This window comes from Rhagoletis pomonella, unplaced genomic scaffold (genome assembly GCF_013731165.1).
Source record: "Rhagoletis pomonella isolate Grant_MI unplaced genomic scaffold, Rhpom_1.0 Rhpom_scaffold_00005, whole genome shotgun sequence".
Taxonomy (NCBI): domain Eukaryota; kingdom Metazoa; phylum Arthropoda; class Insecta; order Diptera; family Tephritidae; genus Rhagoletis; species Rhagoletis pomonella.
The window spans coordinates 272,087-288,751 of record NW_023458559.1 but is presented as its reverse complement, the minus strand read 5'-3'; the positions used below and the strand labels follow the sequence as shown (position 1 = coordinate 288,751).

At 38.2% G+C, this 16,665-nt stretch overlaps 1 protein-coding gene across 3 annotated transcripts in view; it reads right to left on the bottom strand.

The window, feature by feature from the left end:
• LOC118738635 (transcriptional repressor p66-alpha) overlaps window positions 1-16,665 on the bottom strand; it is a 396,748-nt gene that overhangs the window by 195,996 nt on the left and 184,087 nt on the right. For 2 of the 3 annotated variants that reach the window (XM_036469540.1, XM_036469542.1), the window contains 2 exons: window positions 4,395-4,596; window positions 4,223-4,338 (listed from right to left, as the gene is read on the bottom strand). The exons of the other annotated variant lie outside the window; for it this stretch is intronic. In XM_036469540.1, the coding sequence (XP_036325433.1) occupies window positions 4,223-4,338; window positions 4,395-4,596 (318 nt within the window). The remainder of the gene's footprint in view (window positions 1-4,222; window positions 4,339-4,394; window positions 4,597-16,665) is intronic. 3 annotated transcript variants of the gene reach the window in all.

The following is a 16,665-nucleotide window of genomic DNA, read 5'->3' as shown; positions in this document are numbered from 1 at the left end:
TCAGCTTGCAAATGCTCCCTATCTTCTGCAGTACTAATGTACTTAAAGAGCTTAACATCATCAGCGTACATTAAGCATTTCGAGTAATTCAACACCTTAGGAAGGTCATTTATAAATAAAATAAACAAGACGGGACCAATATGGCTGCCCTGAGGTACGCCGGATGTGACATGTATTGGCCGGGAGGTACAATTTTTAAAAATTACTCTTTGTTTCCTATCCACTAAGTAAGAAGAAAGCCAGCTGAGAAGAATAGGAGGGAAGCCAATTCGATCAAGTTTATATATAAGGGTTGAATGAGATACCTTGTCAAATGCCTTGCTGAAATCAGTGTAAATCACGTCCGTTCGAAGATTGTTTTTAAACCCATTAGACACATAAGTAGTGAATTCAAGAAGATTGGATACAGTTGATTTACCTTTGCAAAAACCGTGTTGCGATAGATCAATAGCAGAAGTAATAGAGTGAGATAGTTCTTCCGTAACGATTGCCTCAAAAACTTTAGCAATAGCACAAAGCTTCGCAATTCCTCTATAGTTTACGATGTTAGTCCTACTTCCATTTTTATAAAGTGGCAAGATAAACGAATCCTTCCAGGAAGATGGGAAGACACCCTGTTTTAGGGAAGCATTAAAAATATTTGCTAGAGGCTTATACAAATACTCAGCACAACTTTTAAGAACACTTGTGGGTATACCGTCTGGGCCAGCTGTATATGAAATTTTCAAACAATTCAAATGAATGAGGACGTCCGCAGCAGATATCGATGGAATTCGGATACAATCAAATGATGGCAGATCGAATGGGTAGCTAGATAGATTCGAATTCAGTTGGGAAGATGTAGAACTGGCAGAGTAGTTTGACTCGAAGAAACCAGCAAACATATCGGCAATAATATTTTCGTCACTGGAAACTAAGTCATTTAACTTCAATGTTGAGGGATAACCGTTAGTCTTACGCTTTGTGTTCACAAATGCGTAAAACGATTTGGGATTAGAAACTATATTGAGTCGAACCCTGTTAATATAATTATTGTAACACTTTTTGTTCAATACATTGTATTTATGCCTAAGAATGGAGTACGCGGAGTAGTGAGAAGACAAGCCAGATTTTTTAAAAAGCTTAAATGCTTTGGATTTTTGATTTTTTAAGCGTTTCAATTCGCCAGTAAACCACTGAGCGTTAGACGTTACGTTAGCTTCCTTAACAAGAGGAATGATTTTACTGAAAATGTGGCGTAAGGAATTGCTAAAATGTAAGGCACTATCTTCAGCATTCCCATCATACTGGGGCCAAGTTATCTTCGATATCTCTAACCTAAGTTTATTGTAATCTGCTGTTTTAAATGAGTAACGCTCCGCCCTTGATTTTTTACTGATAAAGCAACATGAGTTGCGTGAATTTATCAAGGACAATTCTAGTGGTGGGTGGTGAGAATCAACAGGGGTAATCAAAGCATAGCTAGGGGCTATTGTGACGTTGGAAACATCGTCCACAAAAACTAAATCCAGACATTTACCTAAGTTATTACTAACAGAGTTGATCTGGTAAAGACTAAGATCTGACAGATCGTTCAAAAATTGATTGAAGAGATCACGAGAGGAATTTGGTACTAGAATACCATCTATTAGATCCCAAGAAACACCCGCAAGATTGAAGTCACCCAGGACAATAACAGTATCGGAGGGCTTCACCATTGCATGTAGAGAGAGCAGTAAGGAGGAGTGTTTTAAATAAACAGAAAGGCTCGAGTTAGGTGGTATATAAGCAGCAACAAGATAAACGCTAATAGAATGATATCTTATTCGAACGCAGAGGAATTCAACTTCATCGGTGTCAGTGAACTCAATTTCTTCAGAAGAAAGGTCAGTCTGGACAGCGATTAAGACGCCTCCACCTTTTTTATTTAAACGGTCGTTTCGAAACACTTCATACTTAGGACACAAAATTTCCGAGTTGAACACATTCGGCTTGAGCCAGGTTTCAGTAAACACCAGTACTTTGAAGTCAAAATCATAGGACTGCAAGTGTAACCTTGATAGCTTTGTGTTCAAACCTCTCACATTTTGGTAGTAAATGCTAATGGTGAGGTTACTTATTAGTTTTTTGATGCCGAGGTGGAAAGCGGAAGTTGAGCCAAATTTTGCCCTTGCGGTCTAGATCTAAATTCAAATTCGCGAATGAAGGCACCGCTTGGCCAAAACGATGGGCTCATTACTCTATCAAAGCAGTCTTCGGATATGTCTATTTTAAAAGAAGAAATGCTTCTTTCATACGAGAATCTGAACTTGCGTACATGCAACTCATTTGCTATCAGCCTGGAAGTTAAATACCCCTTCACATCATCGACAGTGGTATCTTTTGAAAACCTAGATATAAAGACCGATTTATTGGAAGGGACAACGATTAAATCCCTCGGGACGGGGTTAACGCAATCGGAAACGGTTTCAGATGTGGTAGGGGGTTGCGGAACAGGGGGTTGCGGAACAGCTGTCAACTTTTTGGAAGGAGCAACGATGGCTTCGGATGTGGTAGGGGGTTGAGATGTAGTTGTGGAGTTTTTGGAAGGAGCAACGACTACTTGCATTGGAACGGTGTTGACGCAATCGGAGATGGCTTCAGATGTGGTGGAGGGTTGAGATGAAGCTGTTGAACAGAAATTTAGTGAGGCTCCAGTAGAAGAAGGACGTGGTTGGGGAGATTCAGTCCGCCGAGGAATCGGTGTGTTAAAGCTTATGATACCAGTAAATCCATTTATGTAAATTGTAACTATCAATATCTTATAAGGGGAAGTGTAACATTTTTTTAATCTAAAACTAATAAAGTTAGAAGGACGAAATTCGAGGATGTCCTTGGCATATATTTTTTTCAAAAATAGATATTGGAAATTTCTAAGGATATTCAAAGATAAAGTTTTAAAAAAACATTTCCAACACTTATTCCTCCTAGTGCACAAAAAAATAATAATTTTTTTTCAATGCTACAAAATTTTTCCTTTTAATTGATACCCACATTGTTACTCTACAATGCATCAAATCAAATCTTTTCAATAATTTTTTTATTCAATCATATTATGGAAATTTCAAAGTCCTTAAAAAATCCTGACTTCAGAGAGAAAAATTAAAAACGCGGTTATACTATATTTGGCCCTTCGTTTTGTTAATACATTGATTTCTTCGTGCAGTTAAAAAGCGCAAAAAGTTACTGATCGAATGACGAAAGAAATAACATAATAAAATAAATTATTTTGTGTTTTTAAGTGAATTTATCATTGCACCATGGTAAGTACGGTTAAATATTTCCGGAATGTCACCCATTATTTTATGCAAAAAACACTAAAAATAAAATATGTACCAATGTCTGTTTATTGCATAAGGAGTTTCGATGATTTTCCTGTTTTTATATTTTCGTGAAATATTTAATGGCGGTTTCGTTTCTCCAAATAATGTTGCCTTTCATTGCCCGGTTCTTAGTATTTGTAAGTAGAGGGCAATGAGAGTGTAATATTTTTCGGTAGAAACGAAACCGCGATAAGTCTCTTAAAAAAAATCTTTTATTTCTTTCTTTTCTTCTTCTTTCTTTTACTTTATTAGCATATTTCTTCAAAAGTGTGCAAATGGCATACATGGGAAATATTTGCCGAAGAAAGATTAAACAAAGAGCCTGCCTCTCAAGAAAAAACCTCACGTTAACGTTATGAAAAAGGGGGAAAAACTTTAACATTAGCTTATCTGATAAATGTGGTTCAAAGTGATATGCAAATGATTAAAATCTACTTAAAAAACTTGTCTATTACTTAGCATATTTTTTATAAAAAGTGAGATTCTGGAAAATATTTTACATAAATGCAAAAATAAGAAAAAAATTATTTTTGAACAGCCTAAAAGCAGTTTCGTATTCTGCACAAATTTTCACGTCAGTAAACGATTTCAGAGGATACATTTATCAATCTTTAAAAACATATAAAAAATACCTGCCCTGTAAACTTTGTTTGGAAACTACCCATATACAAATGTTAAAAAGCTAATTTTTTTCCGACTGACTTTTTGAATTGAAATTTCGAAAGTAGCTATTATTTTCGAATCCCATTATTAATCTTAAAAGTAACGGATTTTTAATTAAAAAAGCCTTCTCTAATATTTAATGCATGTCGACTACACGCTTACTTTTATGTGCTATATTACATACTAATTCACTTTTTCACCCACTGTAAGTAAATTACCTGCTGAAGAGCTTTAACGAATGCCTGTTTTAGTCGATTTGTATGCTCCGCCTTTAATGCCTTCTTAACATTAGTGGTTACACACTGTTCGCAAATTACTTTAGGATCTTTATTTCCTTTAATGAAAAAATATATTATTTAAATACAAAACCGTCAAACTATTGTCTCTTACCCTGCTTGTCCCATTTCCAAACTGGAGTGAAATCGATTTTGCACTGAGCGCATTGGAACGGTGGCACCACTGCCATTGACTTTTTATTATTGGTTGTTAAATAGTCCACAACTGTCTCCAAACCCAATAAATACACAAATTCAGTATTACTGGGATTGGGAATAAAATGCATTTCTGGTGGAGGCGGTTTTGGAGGCGGTATCTAAAAAAGAAGACAATTTTTCAGTTTAGTTTAAAATATATATAGAGCCCTAAACAGTGATGGAAAAGTAGACACATAGTGCCATTTTTAGCACTTTCATTCTCAGATGCACTTTTGGCACAATTCGTCCTGTTTTGGCACAATCATAAAATATAGAAATTAAGCATAAAATGCCAATATATAACAAAAAATCACATACCACATTATAGATGAAAAAATTTACACAAAGGGAAAATTAAAGGCATAAATAATTAATATAAGGGCTGTGAGAAATATTTACAAACCGCTGAATTCTATTGTGAATACGCAGTACGTAAAGGAAGTCTTCGCAACAACAAGCTTTAATTCAGAATTTTTAGAAAGATTCTAAGTTTGCAGTTTCATACTGCATTAAATAAAAGTGCAAGTTTCTGCAATATCCCGATAATTTTTGATATTTTTTTTCTTTTTTTTTTTGTTTGTATAATATGTATTTATTTACTGAATCTTTCTTTCGAAACTAACAATATGTTTTCAAATCTTACAAACTACTATTAAATTTAAAATTTCTGCGCCAATGCTTAGAAAGTTTTTATTTTTTCATACACATATATTCATTACAGCTGTTGCGGCTGTCGGAATAGACAAGCTTCCGGAGCAGCAGGATGGCTGGATATCGTGCTGGGCAGGCGGTCTGAAACGACGAGTTCCAGAGCCACACTGCCTGGGCGGGTGCAAGGGACTAGTCTCCACGCCGCGCCTTCGCTTCTCTATATTTAAGTACACTGGTGTTGGGTAGTCGGTCTGTAAGGCCGAGTTCCAGAGCCGAAATTGATATATTGCGGATATTGCAATTTATTAAATTGCGCATCATTTGATAATACCTTCATGCATATTTCGGGCTAAGGAGATCTCTCGCTAGTCGATTTGGATGGTTCATTAACCGTGCTGAGTAACTGGTGCTTAGCCCTCTTTACATTAAGATCTTTGTGGATATTCGTATTTTTTATGTACCATGGTGCTCCGCATATGGCGCGTAAAATTTTCGACTGCAGTCTTTGAAGGTTGTTCAAAATGGAATTGCACACCGTGCCCAAAGCCCGATTCCATACGCCTAACATGGTTTAATCATCATATTAAAAAGCAACATCTTGTTATCTAGGCTTAATTTAGATTTGTGTCCTATAACCCATTGAAGGCTTACTTGTTTTAGTTTCGCTTGAGAAATTTTGTTTTCTATATGCTTTTTCCAGGTAAGTCTATTATCTAATGCCATCCCAAGGTACTTCTTCCTCTTCTTTTTTGGCGCTGTAACCGCCTAAAAAAATACACAAAGGAGGACGGCCCTCCAAAAAACCGACAGGGGTGGCTCCAGTTAATGCTACAGCCTCGAGCAGGGCATTTATCGGACCGCCAGTGACAGGAGTTAGAGGGGGCTTAACCGGTAGGGCTGGTTCTGGTACGAGTACCATAGGAGGCAGGGGGGGAGTAGAGGCTTGGGGAAACCGGTCTCCAACCGATTCATGGCTGGAGCTGCAGCGTCAGCTCCGCCTAGGGAAGTCAGACCCCAAAGCAGACACACCTTAACCCAAGGGCGGGGTGCGGCACCTGCTTCAAAAATAACCCGGCAGGATGCAGCTCGAGGAAAGCTACAAACACAGGCCTGGGGGGTCGGCTAAACATGTCCGCCCCTCGAAGCAGGCATATTATGACAAAAAGGCGGCCATGAGGGTCGTGAACAGGATCGGGGACCTGCCGACAGAGCAGCTCACGGAGGAGCAGGTTAGGTCACTGGAGTGGGCGAGGGGAGTAGTAGCCAGCTTGGGAAAACCGGCAGGCACTGCTCCAAAAAGGCAGCGGTCTGCGGAACAGGCAGGGGGTGGGGTCGCCAAAAGACCGAAAACAGGCGGCCATAAGTTCTCCACCTTCAGAGACGTAGTGAAGGGAGGCGGTGAGGTACTGGCCATCATCGACAGAGGGGAGGAGGAAGGGACTATCCCCAAAGAGAAGTGGAGGTTGGTGGAGGAAGCGATCGCCGAAATCTACCTCCAAGTCCTAGAGGAAAATCCTGGACCTCCTCCTCTCTGCCATGATTCCGGATGGTATCAGGGTAGAGCTATATTCATCGCTTGCGAGGACCATAGGTCAGCCCAGCTCTATAGGTTGGCCGTTAAGGTAGGTGAAGTTTGGCCGGGAGCCGAGCTCGAGGTCGTCAGCAAGGAAGATATTCCTAGCAGACCGAGGGCTCGAGTTTGGATTCCGGCTAAACCCGCCGAGCCTGAAAGAATTGAGCGGATCTTCAGATCCTGTAATAAGGACCTGCCAACTCACAATTGGAGGGTAGGGAAGATAGAGGAGCCAGTAGAGAATAAAGGCAGGTGTTGCTGATCCTTAACGCCGAATCGATAGCCCCACTGGCGCAAAAGGATTGGGTGGTGAGATTCCGGTTTAATGACGCAACTATTCGAATCTACCGCAGCGACAAGCCGAGATGGGACCTTAGTGAGGAGAGCGACAAGTCCGGCCTGCGCAGCGGTGGTGAAGAAGGGTTGCCCAGCAGCCAATGCTCATCCGACTCGGAGATGCTATCCGGTTTGGGGCCATTATTTTACGAAGAAGACCTCCTCGCCGATGACACCGAGGGAGAGGATATCGAAGAGGCGGACGTGGATGTCACGATGGTGGAGGTAAAACGAACAGATTCTGATGAAGCTGATCCGGATCAACCGCCACCACTCTAAACTCGCGTCTGCGAACCTTGAGGTCCGCCTGGCTGCCGGTGGACTCGACGTTGCCCTCATCCAGGAACCGTGGATACACGGCAATAAAATCTGCAGGCTTGGGATGAAGGGCTTTAAGCTTATTGCCGCACAAAATGCAGGTAAGACTACAGCTTGCATATTAGCAAGGAACAACTTAAACATCTTCCTGCTTCCACAGCTTAGTGACGGCGATCTGGTAGCGGCAAGCATTGAGCTGGACAAAGCCAGCTTTTGGGTAGCCTCTGCGTACATGACCCATGACAAGGACGTGCCACCAGATGGGTTTCGGTCCTTGGCCGAGGAAGCAGCGTTCAAGAATAAACCACTGGTTGTCTCCTGCGACGCTAATGCCCAAAACTTGATGTGGGGGAGTACGGACACGAATGCTAGAGGTGAGTCGTTACTAGACTTCATTCTAGGGAACAAACTTAGTGTTTTGAATTTAGGCTCTGAGCCGACCTTTATAACAAAGAGTACAGATGTTTGCCCATAAAATCAAGAGATGGAGAGTACTGAATGAAAAATCTTATTCTGACCATCGTTATATTGAATTCGAAATAGATCTTAAGACCCTCCAAGTAAGGGAGTTCAGAAATGTTAGAAATGCCGACTGGGGGGTTTACAACAATAAATTAAGGCCTTTACTGCCAAAGATACCTCCCCGAGACCCCACCACGCAGGTGGAGCTGGATGGGTTGGTTAATCACAGGTTACTAAAGCCATGAATAGTTCTTTGTTAACCGGATGCCCGGTTGTTCGATACAGGGGAAAAAACAAACCACCTTGGTGGTCGAAACAATTATCCTTGTTACGTGAATCCAATAGGACAATGTTCAATAAGGCCAAAGCCACGAGAGCAACAGAGGACTGGGAAGCCTACAAGGCTGATCTGAAAATATACAAAAAAGCAGTGAGAACTGCGAAGCGTGAATCCTGGCAAAGTTACTGCAAGGGTATTGAGGAAACCACGGAAGCGGCCAGATTAAGAAGAATTCTCGCAAAGTCGCCATGGACTACGACGAGTGAGGAATCTTTAGGTCTCCTCCTGGACACACACTTCCCTGGAAACAAGCCGGTGGAACCTAGTGACCCCACGAATGAAGGGGGGCTATCTGATCTGGGAAACCGACTGATTACTAACGAAAAAATCGAATGGGCTTTTAAGACGTTTGGTCCTTACAAGTCACCGGGACTTGATGGAATACAACCGGTAGAGCTGCAGCAATCACGGGGTATTATCTCTCCGTTCATTGTGGTTATTATAAGAAGCTGTCTTAACATGGGCTACATCCCGCTAGGTTGGAGAGAGGCAAAAGTCTCCTTTATACCCAAGGCGGGCGGTCCTCTCATACCAACCCTAAGGACTTCAGACCCATCAGTCTTACGTCTTTCCTTCTCAAAATTTTAGAGAGGATAGTGGATGAATATGTACGGGGCCAACAAGTAGGCTCTCCCCAGCGCAGCATGCCTACACGAAAGGCAAATCCACGGAAACCGCCTTGCACTCGCTCGTTCGGTTGGTGGAAAAAAGTTTATTAGATAAAGAGTTTGCTCTGATTGCCTTTGTAGATATAGAAAGCGCCTTCAACAATATTAATGCAAGCGCCATAACGGGTGCATTAGAAGAGCTTGGAGTTGACCAGAATGTGGCGGTGCTGATCGCGTCTATACTTGTCAGCAGGACGATAACCGCTAAGCTTGGCAACACCACAATAAGCAGAAAGGTCTGTAGAGGTACTCCTCAGGGAGGGGTTCTCTCCCCTCTTCTCTGGAATTTGGCGGTGAACTCTCTGCTGGAGGCACTAGAGAGAGGGGATTGCCATGTCACAGCATATGCTGAGGACCTGGCAATTGCCGTCAAGGGCAAATACCCAAATACCCTAATGGAGATTCTGCGCTCTAACATGGCCACACTTAGGAACTGGACAGAGAGTAGGGGACTCGGAGTAAACCCCGAGAAAACCGAGGCAATTCTCTTCACAAGGAAACACAGGCTTCCCATAGTCTCCCCGCTAATCTGTATGGGTGAGGAGATATCCTTGAAGGAGAATGTTAAGTCCTAGATTCATATTAGACAGGAAACTAACGTGGAAACCTAATATAGACGAAAGAGGAAGGAAGGTGGTCAACGTTGCAATATACACATGCAAAAAAGCGGTCGGAATCAAGTGGGGGTTAACACCTCGTATTACACATTGCCTATACACCTCGGTGGTCAGGCCAATACTCTTATATGGAATACTTGTATGGTGGCCAGCAACTCAAAAGGCAAGTTACCTAAAATTATTGAGTAAGGTCCAAAGAACAGCGTTTTTTATGCATTTCAGGTGCCTTAAGGACCACCCCGCTGGAGGTGATTACCAATTTGCCCGCAATAAACCTGGTGGGAAAATACGCAGCCGCCGATTCAGCGCTCAAACTAAAAAGTATGGTGCTATGGAAGGATTGGCGGTTTGGTCACGCTTCCATACTTCACACTCTGGGTAGTTACAACCAAGAAGTTGACTACTCCGCTCCCAAGCCAATCTTCGATAGGCTCTTTAAGACGAGCATCCCGTCAAGAAGAGAATGGAAAACACCAAGACCATGGGGACGGGGGGAATTGAATTTTTACACAGATGTATCCAAGCTAGACAATAGGGTTGGCTACGGAGTTTTCTCTAAGGAACTAGGACTGGAACTATCCGTCCGAGTTCCGGACCACTGCAGTGTATATCAGGCAGAAGTTTTAGCTATAAAGGAGGTGGCTGTGTACCTTAGTACACATGCCGTAACGAAGACTACGATTAATATTCTCTCGTATAGCCAGGCGGCCATTAAATCAATGAACATGGTTATGCTGAGGTCGAAGGTTGCGCAGGAATGCCTCGCAGCTCTAAACGATATTAGCACCGTGTTCAAGGTCAGCCTCATATGGGTTCCGGGACACAGAGATATTGAAGGAAACTGCAGGGCCGATGAGCTAGCCAGGAAAAGTACGAATCTACCCCTATGTGAAAACAGGGGCACTATTGGGATACCCATGGCAACCTGCAAATTAGAACTTCGAAATAGCATGATCCAAGAGCCCAACAGGTCATGGCTAGAGGAGGGCACATGTAGAACAACCAGGCTGCTTTGGCCGCAAATAGAAAGAAAAAGACGAAAGAGTTGCTGTGCCTCTCAAGACAGGACATTGCGAAGGTCACGGCTTGTGTAACCGGTCATTGGCTATTTGGCAGGCACTCTTTAAGACTTGGAATTTTCTCCCATGAATATTGCAGAAGTTGCAGAGATGAGGAAGAGGAAGAATTGCAAATTTCGGCTTGCTTTCCTTGTTGTTGCTGTATTGCTTGTTTTTCGTTTTTGTAGGATGCACACACTTTATTTTTATTTTATTTTTTATAAGTAACTTTGTCTCGTTATCCAGTTCACTGTCTTTGTATTTGTTTTAATGTTATTTTATGTACTTGCACTCTTAAGCGACCCAGTCTTGTGTTTTATGTAAGTAAAAATATGCACAGGTGCCTTTCTTTATGGTTCCATGAAATTCGGTTTTAGGTCAGGCCTTTCAACTAAAGACTCTCTTCTTGAGTTTTATTCTTTTATATATAAGGCAATTGATGAAAAAAAATATTGTGCTTATCTTTTATAACAAAAGCATTTGATATGGTTGACCATAACATCCTCCTAAATAAGCTAAACTCCGCCGGATTTCGCGGAACCATTCTTAGTTGGTTTAGGTCCTACCTAACGAATAGAATTCAAAGGGTGAAAATCGACAACCAGACTCATAACTTTAGGTGTTCCACAGGATTCAGTAACGGAAAAGTAACGGCGTTTTCCGATGACCTTGCGATTGCATATAGATCAATGAATGCATTTAATCTTTTTTGTAGATATCAACCATGAGTGCATTTACTAAGAACTTGGTTCGCAAGTCATAAACTGGTAGTGAGCAGAAAAACGAAATTAATGTATTTTGTTGAAAGGAAATACCTAACAATGAAGTAATTTTTCATGCCTCCAACTGTATGCGGCACAAGTTGTGTAGCAATGCGTGTGGTCAACAAAAATATCTAGACACTTTTGACCAGAAAACAGTCTGTGACCGTAAATGTTTCAAGATCGAAGTTGCTTTTAATTTCAAGTACCTAGGAGTTATAGTTGATCAGAATTTAAGCTGATCATCACATATTTCGGCCTTGAAGCAGTATCTGGTATCAACTTTACACTCTTTTTACCGCCTAAGCAAAATGCTGGAAATAGTGTATCATGGACTAATTCACTCTAAATTACAGTATGGATTAAGTGGTTGGGGTTGTGCATATACCACTAAAATTCGACCCGTGTTAATTTTGCAGAAATGTCTCATACGTAGAATTGGCAACGTCGGCCATCTATCACATTCTTTGGATCTTTTTAAAAAACTTAATATTCTCCCCGTTAAACACCTGTAATATTATAAAATTTTAAAAATTTTATTTTTGAGGAGCGGCTATCTACAAAGTCCAATACACACTTCCTACAGTCTAAGAAGTTAATCACATTCTCATATTGCTGTTCCTAGCTCTCGCACAACGTTTTTCCATAACTTCTACACCACAATATCTTGTAAATTGTTTAATAAGCTACCCAAAGTAATCCAAGCCATTCGAAGATTATCCGTATTTCTTAAAGAAATAAAATTACAGCTTTTTGGTTTCTACTACGACGAAACTGATATTCTGTTGCGACCTATTATATAATTATTTACTATTTTTATTATTCAAGGTTTTAATCTAATATTGCATGAAAATGTAATGTTTTCATCTATATATTGTACAAATACATATTCGTGAATTATATACTATGTATTTAATATATTCATATTTAGTATTTTTTTTTTGATTTTCAAAATGTGCCCCACAGCATTTAATAATCTGAGTAGTCCACTTGCAAACAGCGTTATGTGATTTTATAACAGTAAGCCATAAATTAAAAAAACGTCTACAACAACAAGTAACATCCAAATTGTATGTTTCTTTTTATTATCTGAAAATTTGGATAAACAAGAACCTAATAACATTAAAAAACAAAACCGCAGTGTGGTAGTTTTTGCTAATTTTATATATAGAGATTAAATATAGCGAGTTTGGAAACAGTAGGTTTTATATAGCCAGCTTTTTTAAACTTTTCGCGTTCTCTCTTCTATGAAGGTTGGTCTGCTTCTTTTTTAAGACGTCTTCCACTAGGCACCGAAACTACCACGTTTTCTTGCAGTTTTCTAAGTTCAACAGAAGATGGAGACTTTTAAACTTGTATAAATACGTACAATAAATATTATAGCGACTAAAAATGAGTGAAATTGTAAAAGACGGACGTGCTGTCTTTGTGACTTTTGGAAGTGTATATATACCATGGTTGTTGCCAATATTCGCATTCGCATTCGCAACTGCGGAGCTTCCGCATTAATTATAACATTCGCATTCGCAAAAATCAATACCGATCTTTTGCGAATGCGAATATTGAAGGGACCGAAAATTACAGTTATTTTTTTACGAATTGGCTTACTTGGCCAACTACTTTTTATTCCGAAAGAAATGTACTTTCCATATTCGTATATCTAACCAGTCACAGAAGAAAGCATTAAAAATGAGTTACAAAAACTAAAATCGAAAAACGCTGATGACGTGACAGGTTCTCCAAATTCCAAACCAAACAACCAAAAGAATGAGAATGAAGAATTCTTTGAAAAAAAAACGTTGTTTAAACAACGATTGTGCCATGATTCTAGATTGTGAAGATGAAAGTCAAGAGGATACATCCGACATTTGCAGCCCCGATGAAATTCTCAAAAAGTAATTATTGCACCGCAATAAAAATAAATAAATATAACTGAAAGTCCTCTCAACTGGTGCAGTGTCAATCGAAAAGAATTTACAATTTTGCCAAGTTTCAAGTTTTTCAAGTTTGTCGCCTCGAGCGAGTAGTTATATAGAGCCGCAGGTTTGACTTACGACTCTTCAAAAAGTTTTTATTAAGTACAATGTTCCAATTTTTAAATTCAAGTACTAAAAAAACATTCAGTCTTATCATGAGTTTAATTTTCCCCGAACCGGTTCACTTTTCACTTTTGGTTTTCATGTACATATTCAGCCTTATCATGAGTTTCATTTTCTCCGAACCGGTTGACTTTTCACTTTTGGTTTCCATGGTTTTACTATGGGCGGATGACAAATTTCGGGTGAATTTTTTTTCAGGCGAAACTGAGGATAAGGCAGATTTACTATGGGCGGAATACAAATTTTCGGGAGAATTTTTTTCGGACAAAACTCAGGATAAGGCAGATTATTAAAAATGATTAACCTTTCCATTTTTTATTTACCTAAATCACCTCATTTACCCATCTAAATTATTTCTTAAAAATACATGACATCCGCATTCGCATCCGCGGATGTTAGCTTTTAAACATCCGAATCCGCATTCGCATCCGCGGATAACTAAAATTCCATATTCGCAACATCCCTAATATATACATACAGTAAGCGACTTTTGCTAGAGTAGCTAACATTTGATGCTATTTTTTCAGAATATATAAGGATTTTGCACTGTATTGTTAGTGGACATGAAACTACTTTGAATACTGGTACGTTAACCACCAAAAACTAAAAATCGAAAAAAATTTACATAGCGCACTTTGCAAGTGGACTACTCATCTATACTAATATACATTTTGAAAGCCGTTTTTTTCTGTTTGCAAAGCTCGAGATAGGCTGTACCGATTTTTTTTGAAATTTTGGTTATGGGTTGTCTTAGGCAAAAAAAAGTTTAAATACTTTTTAAAAATGGAACTGCAGGACTTTAAAAATTCTATAGAATCTAAAGGTCTGATTATGCATGCTTCGCATAACTTCGCACAACCATTTGTACCAGTGCAATAAAAATGCAACTTAAGAAAATGTGAAGCAAAATCTAAACTCAACAGATTGCTAAGTTTTTGAATGTTCTGCTAATTTCTGGGTAATGGAATACAAACAAAATACGTGCGAAGTACATACGAACTTACAGTTTGAAGTTTATGCGAAGTTATGCGAAGTGTGCATAATCAGACCAAGAATGATAGAATATTCTATCATTCTTGAATCAGACCATAACATACATGCCGACATAAGAGCGCTGCTCACCTTCAAATCACAAATGAGAGCGCCTTCCCTGTTAATTCGTACGGAATATAGCGCAAAGCAAGGGTTATGTTTTACATATGCATACATACTAATGTTAACGTTAATGTTTATTCTTATATTAAAAAAACAAATACATATGTATGTACAGTTCATGGAGAAACAAACCACGTGGTGAGAGTATAACCGAAACAGCGAGAGCGTTTAGTTGCTGTAGAACGTTCGAGGGGCGAGGTTACGCTCGCGCTTTTATGAAAATAAATGACCGCAATGAAAGCACGAGTACGGCTAACTTGAATAATAAACGAAACTAAACTAAAAATTTGAATTACATTTGTAAAATACATTGATTATAATAATTCAAGTATAAGTAAATAAACAAATTAGAAGTTCTAATGTTAGTAAATCAGGTACCATCTCGTACAACTTAGGAAATATAAATTAAAATTAATGCATTATTTTATAAATTTCATAGCTGCTACTAAAATGTATAAACTAGATTAAATCTGTGAATTGAGGAACCACCATGCACCATGCAATCTTTTTTATCGGACTTTATGACCAGTCAACGTAAAATTCTGAAAATATAATTTAAAAATATCGAAATTTCTCATAACCACGGCACTTGATAGATCCATATTATGTAAAATTTTCTGTTGAATCCAAATATAGTGTCGCATATACATACAGACTTATATTATAAAAGAAGAACGGCATTCGAAAATTCTTAAAATTTTGATTTTCAGGGCTTTAAAAAAAAGTAAGGCCACTAAATTTTTATTATCTTCGCCCTTAGTTAACCCAATTTAAATTTATTTTATTTTTATTATAGAATTAAATAGTCTTTCCACGTCTTACTTTTCTGAAAAGAGTTGCGAACCTTCAAACATTATATTCAAATTATTTAATAATAAAGCCCTTATTACAAAATGGGTATTAAATGAAATGGTTTTGAAAAGCTTTGTTTCTCAACTTAATTATAGGAGGGTTGCCACCTGTCGAAAAAATCAAATGCAGTTTGAATTAAGGGAATTAAGGGAATGGTTGCCAAACGAAAGGGTTTACAGAAGGTAGTAATTTAAAAATATTTTGAAGAAATATTTGTTTGAAAAGTTGAATTTGGTTAACTAATATACGAGTTATATGATAAATAAAAACATGGATGTCAAGCGAGAGAGTGTTAAGTAATATTTAGTTTGAACACTAATAATATTTTTGAAGTATTTAAAGAGGGTTGCCACCTGTTTAAAACTTTGATTTCAAATTACTTAATAAAATATACGACTTATTAAAATATGGGTGTCCATCGATAGATGTTTCAAAAATCTTTATTTTCCGGGGTTGCCACATGTTTAAAAAATAAAATTCATCCTAATTCATCAGTTAATGCAGTGCATCAGTATATGTAGTTCCACCAGAAAGCCTCTGAGGCCTGTATTTAATACAGTAATTCAAGTTTAAGTAAATTAAAAGTAAAAGAAATTTAAGTTCAAATGTAGTAATTCAAGTTTAAGTAAATTAGAAGTAAAAAAAATTAAGTTCAAAGGTACATAGGTAAATCATTTAGCATCTTGTATAACTAAGGAAATATACAGTGGCGTGCAAAAATGAATGAATGGTGTTTCGTTTTTAATATTTACAATATTTTTCAAGCTAAATTTTTTTGATATTTTTTTATAAAAATATGGTTCATATGATTATATAATCATGTGGTTCAAAAAAATATTAAAAATCAATGTGATTTTTTAGCCGCTCAAAACTTGCACTTATTTTACTAGAATTTTATAAGCTTATTAACTGCATACCCCGATATTTAGATAAAAATTTGTGAAATTTTTCTAAGTTCTGTATAAAGTTTGAAAGTGTCATTTATATAGTTTTTGTTAAAGCATGAACCATATTTTTATAAAAAAATAACAAAAAAATTTTAGCTTGAAAATGTTGTAAATATTAAAAACGAAACACCATTCATCAATTTTTGCCCGCCACTGTATATTTAAATTGTTGCATTATTTTATAAGTTGAAGTTTTAATCATTTGTTTTAATGATGTCATCTATATCTACTTCAGATTCATGACATTTGATACGCAGTAAGTGCTCTAAATTTTCGTCTGTTAATCTATTTCAATACTTACTTTTAATAAAATTTAATGTGGAAAAAGCAGATTCACAGCTATATGTGGAC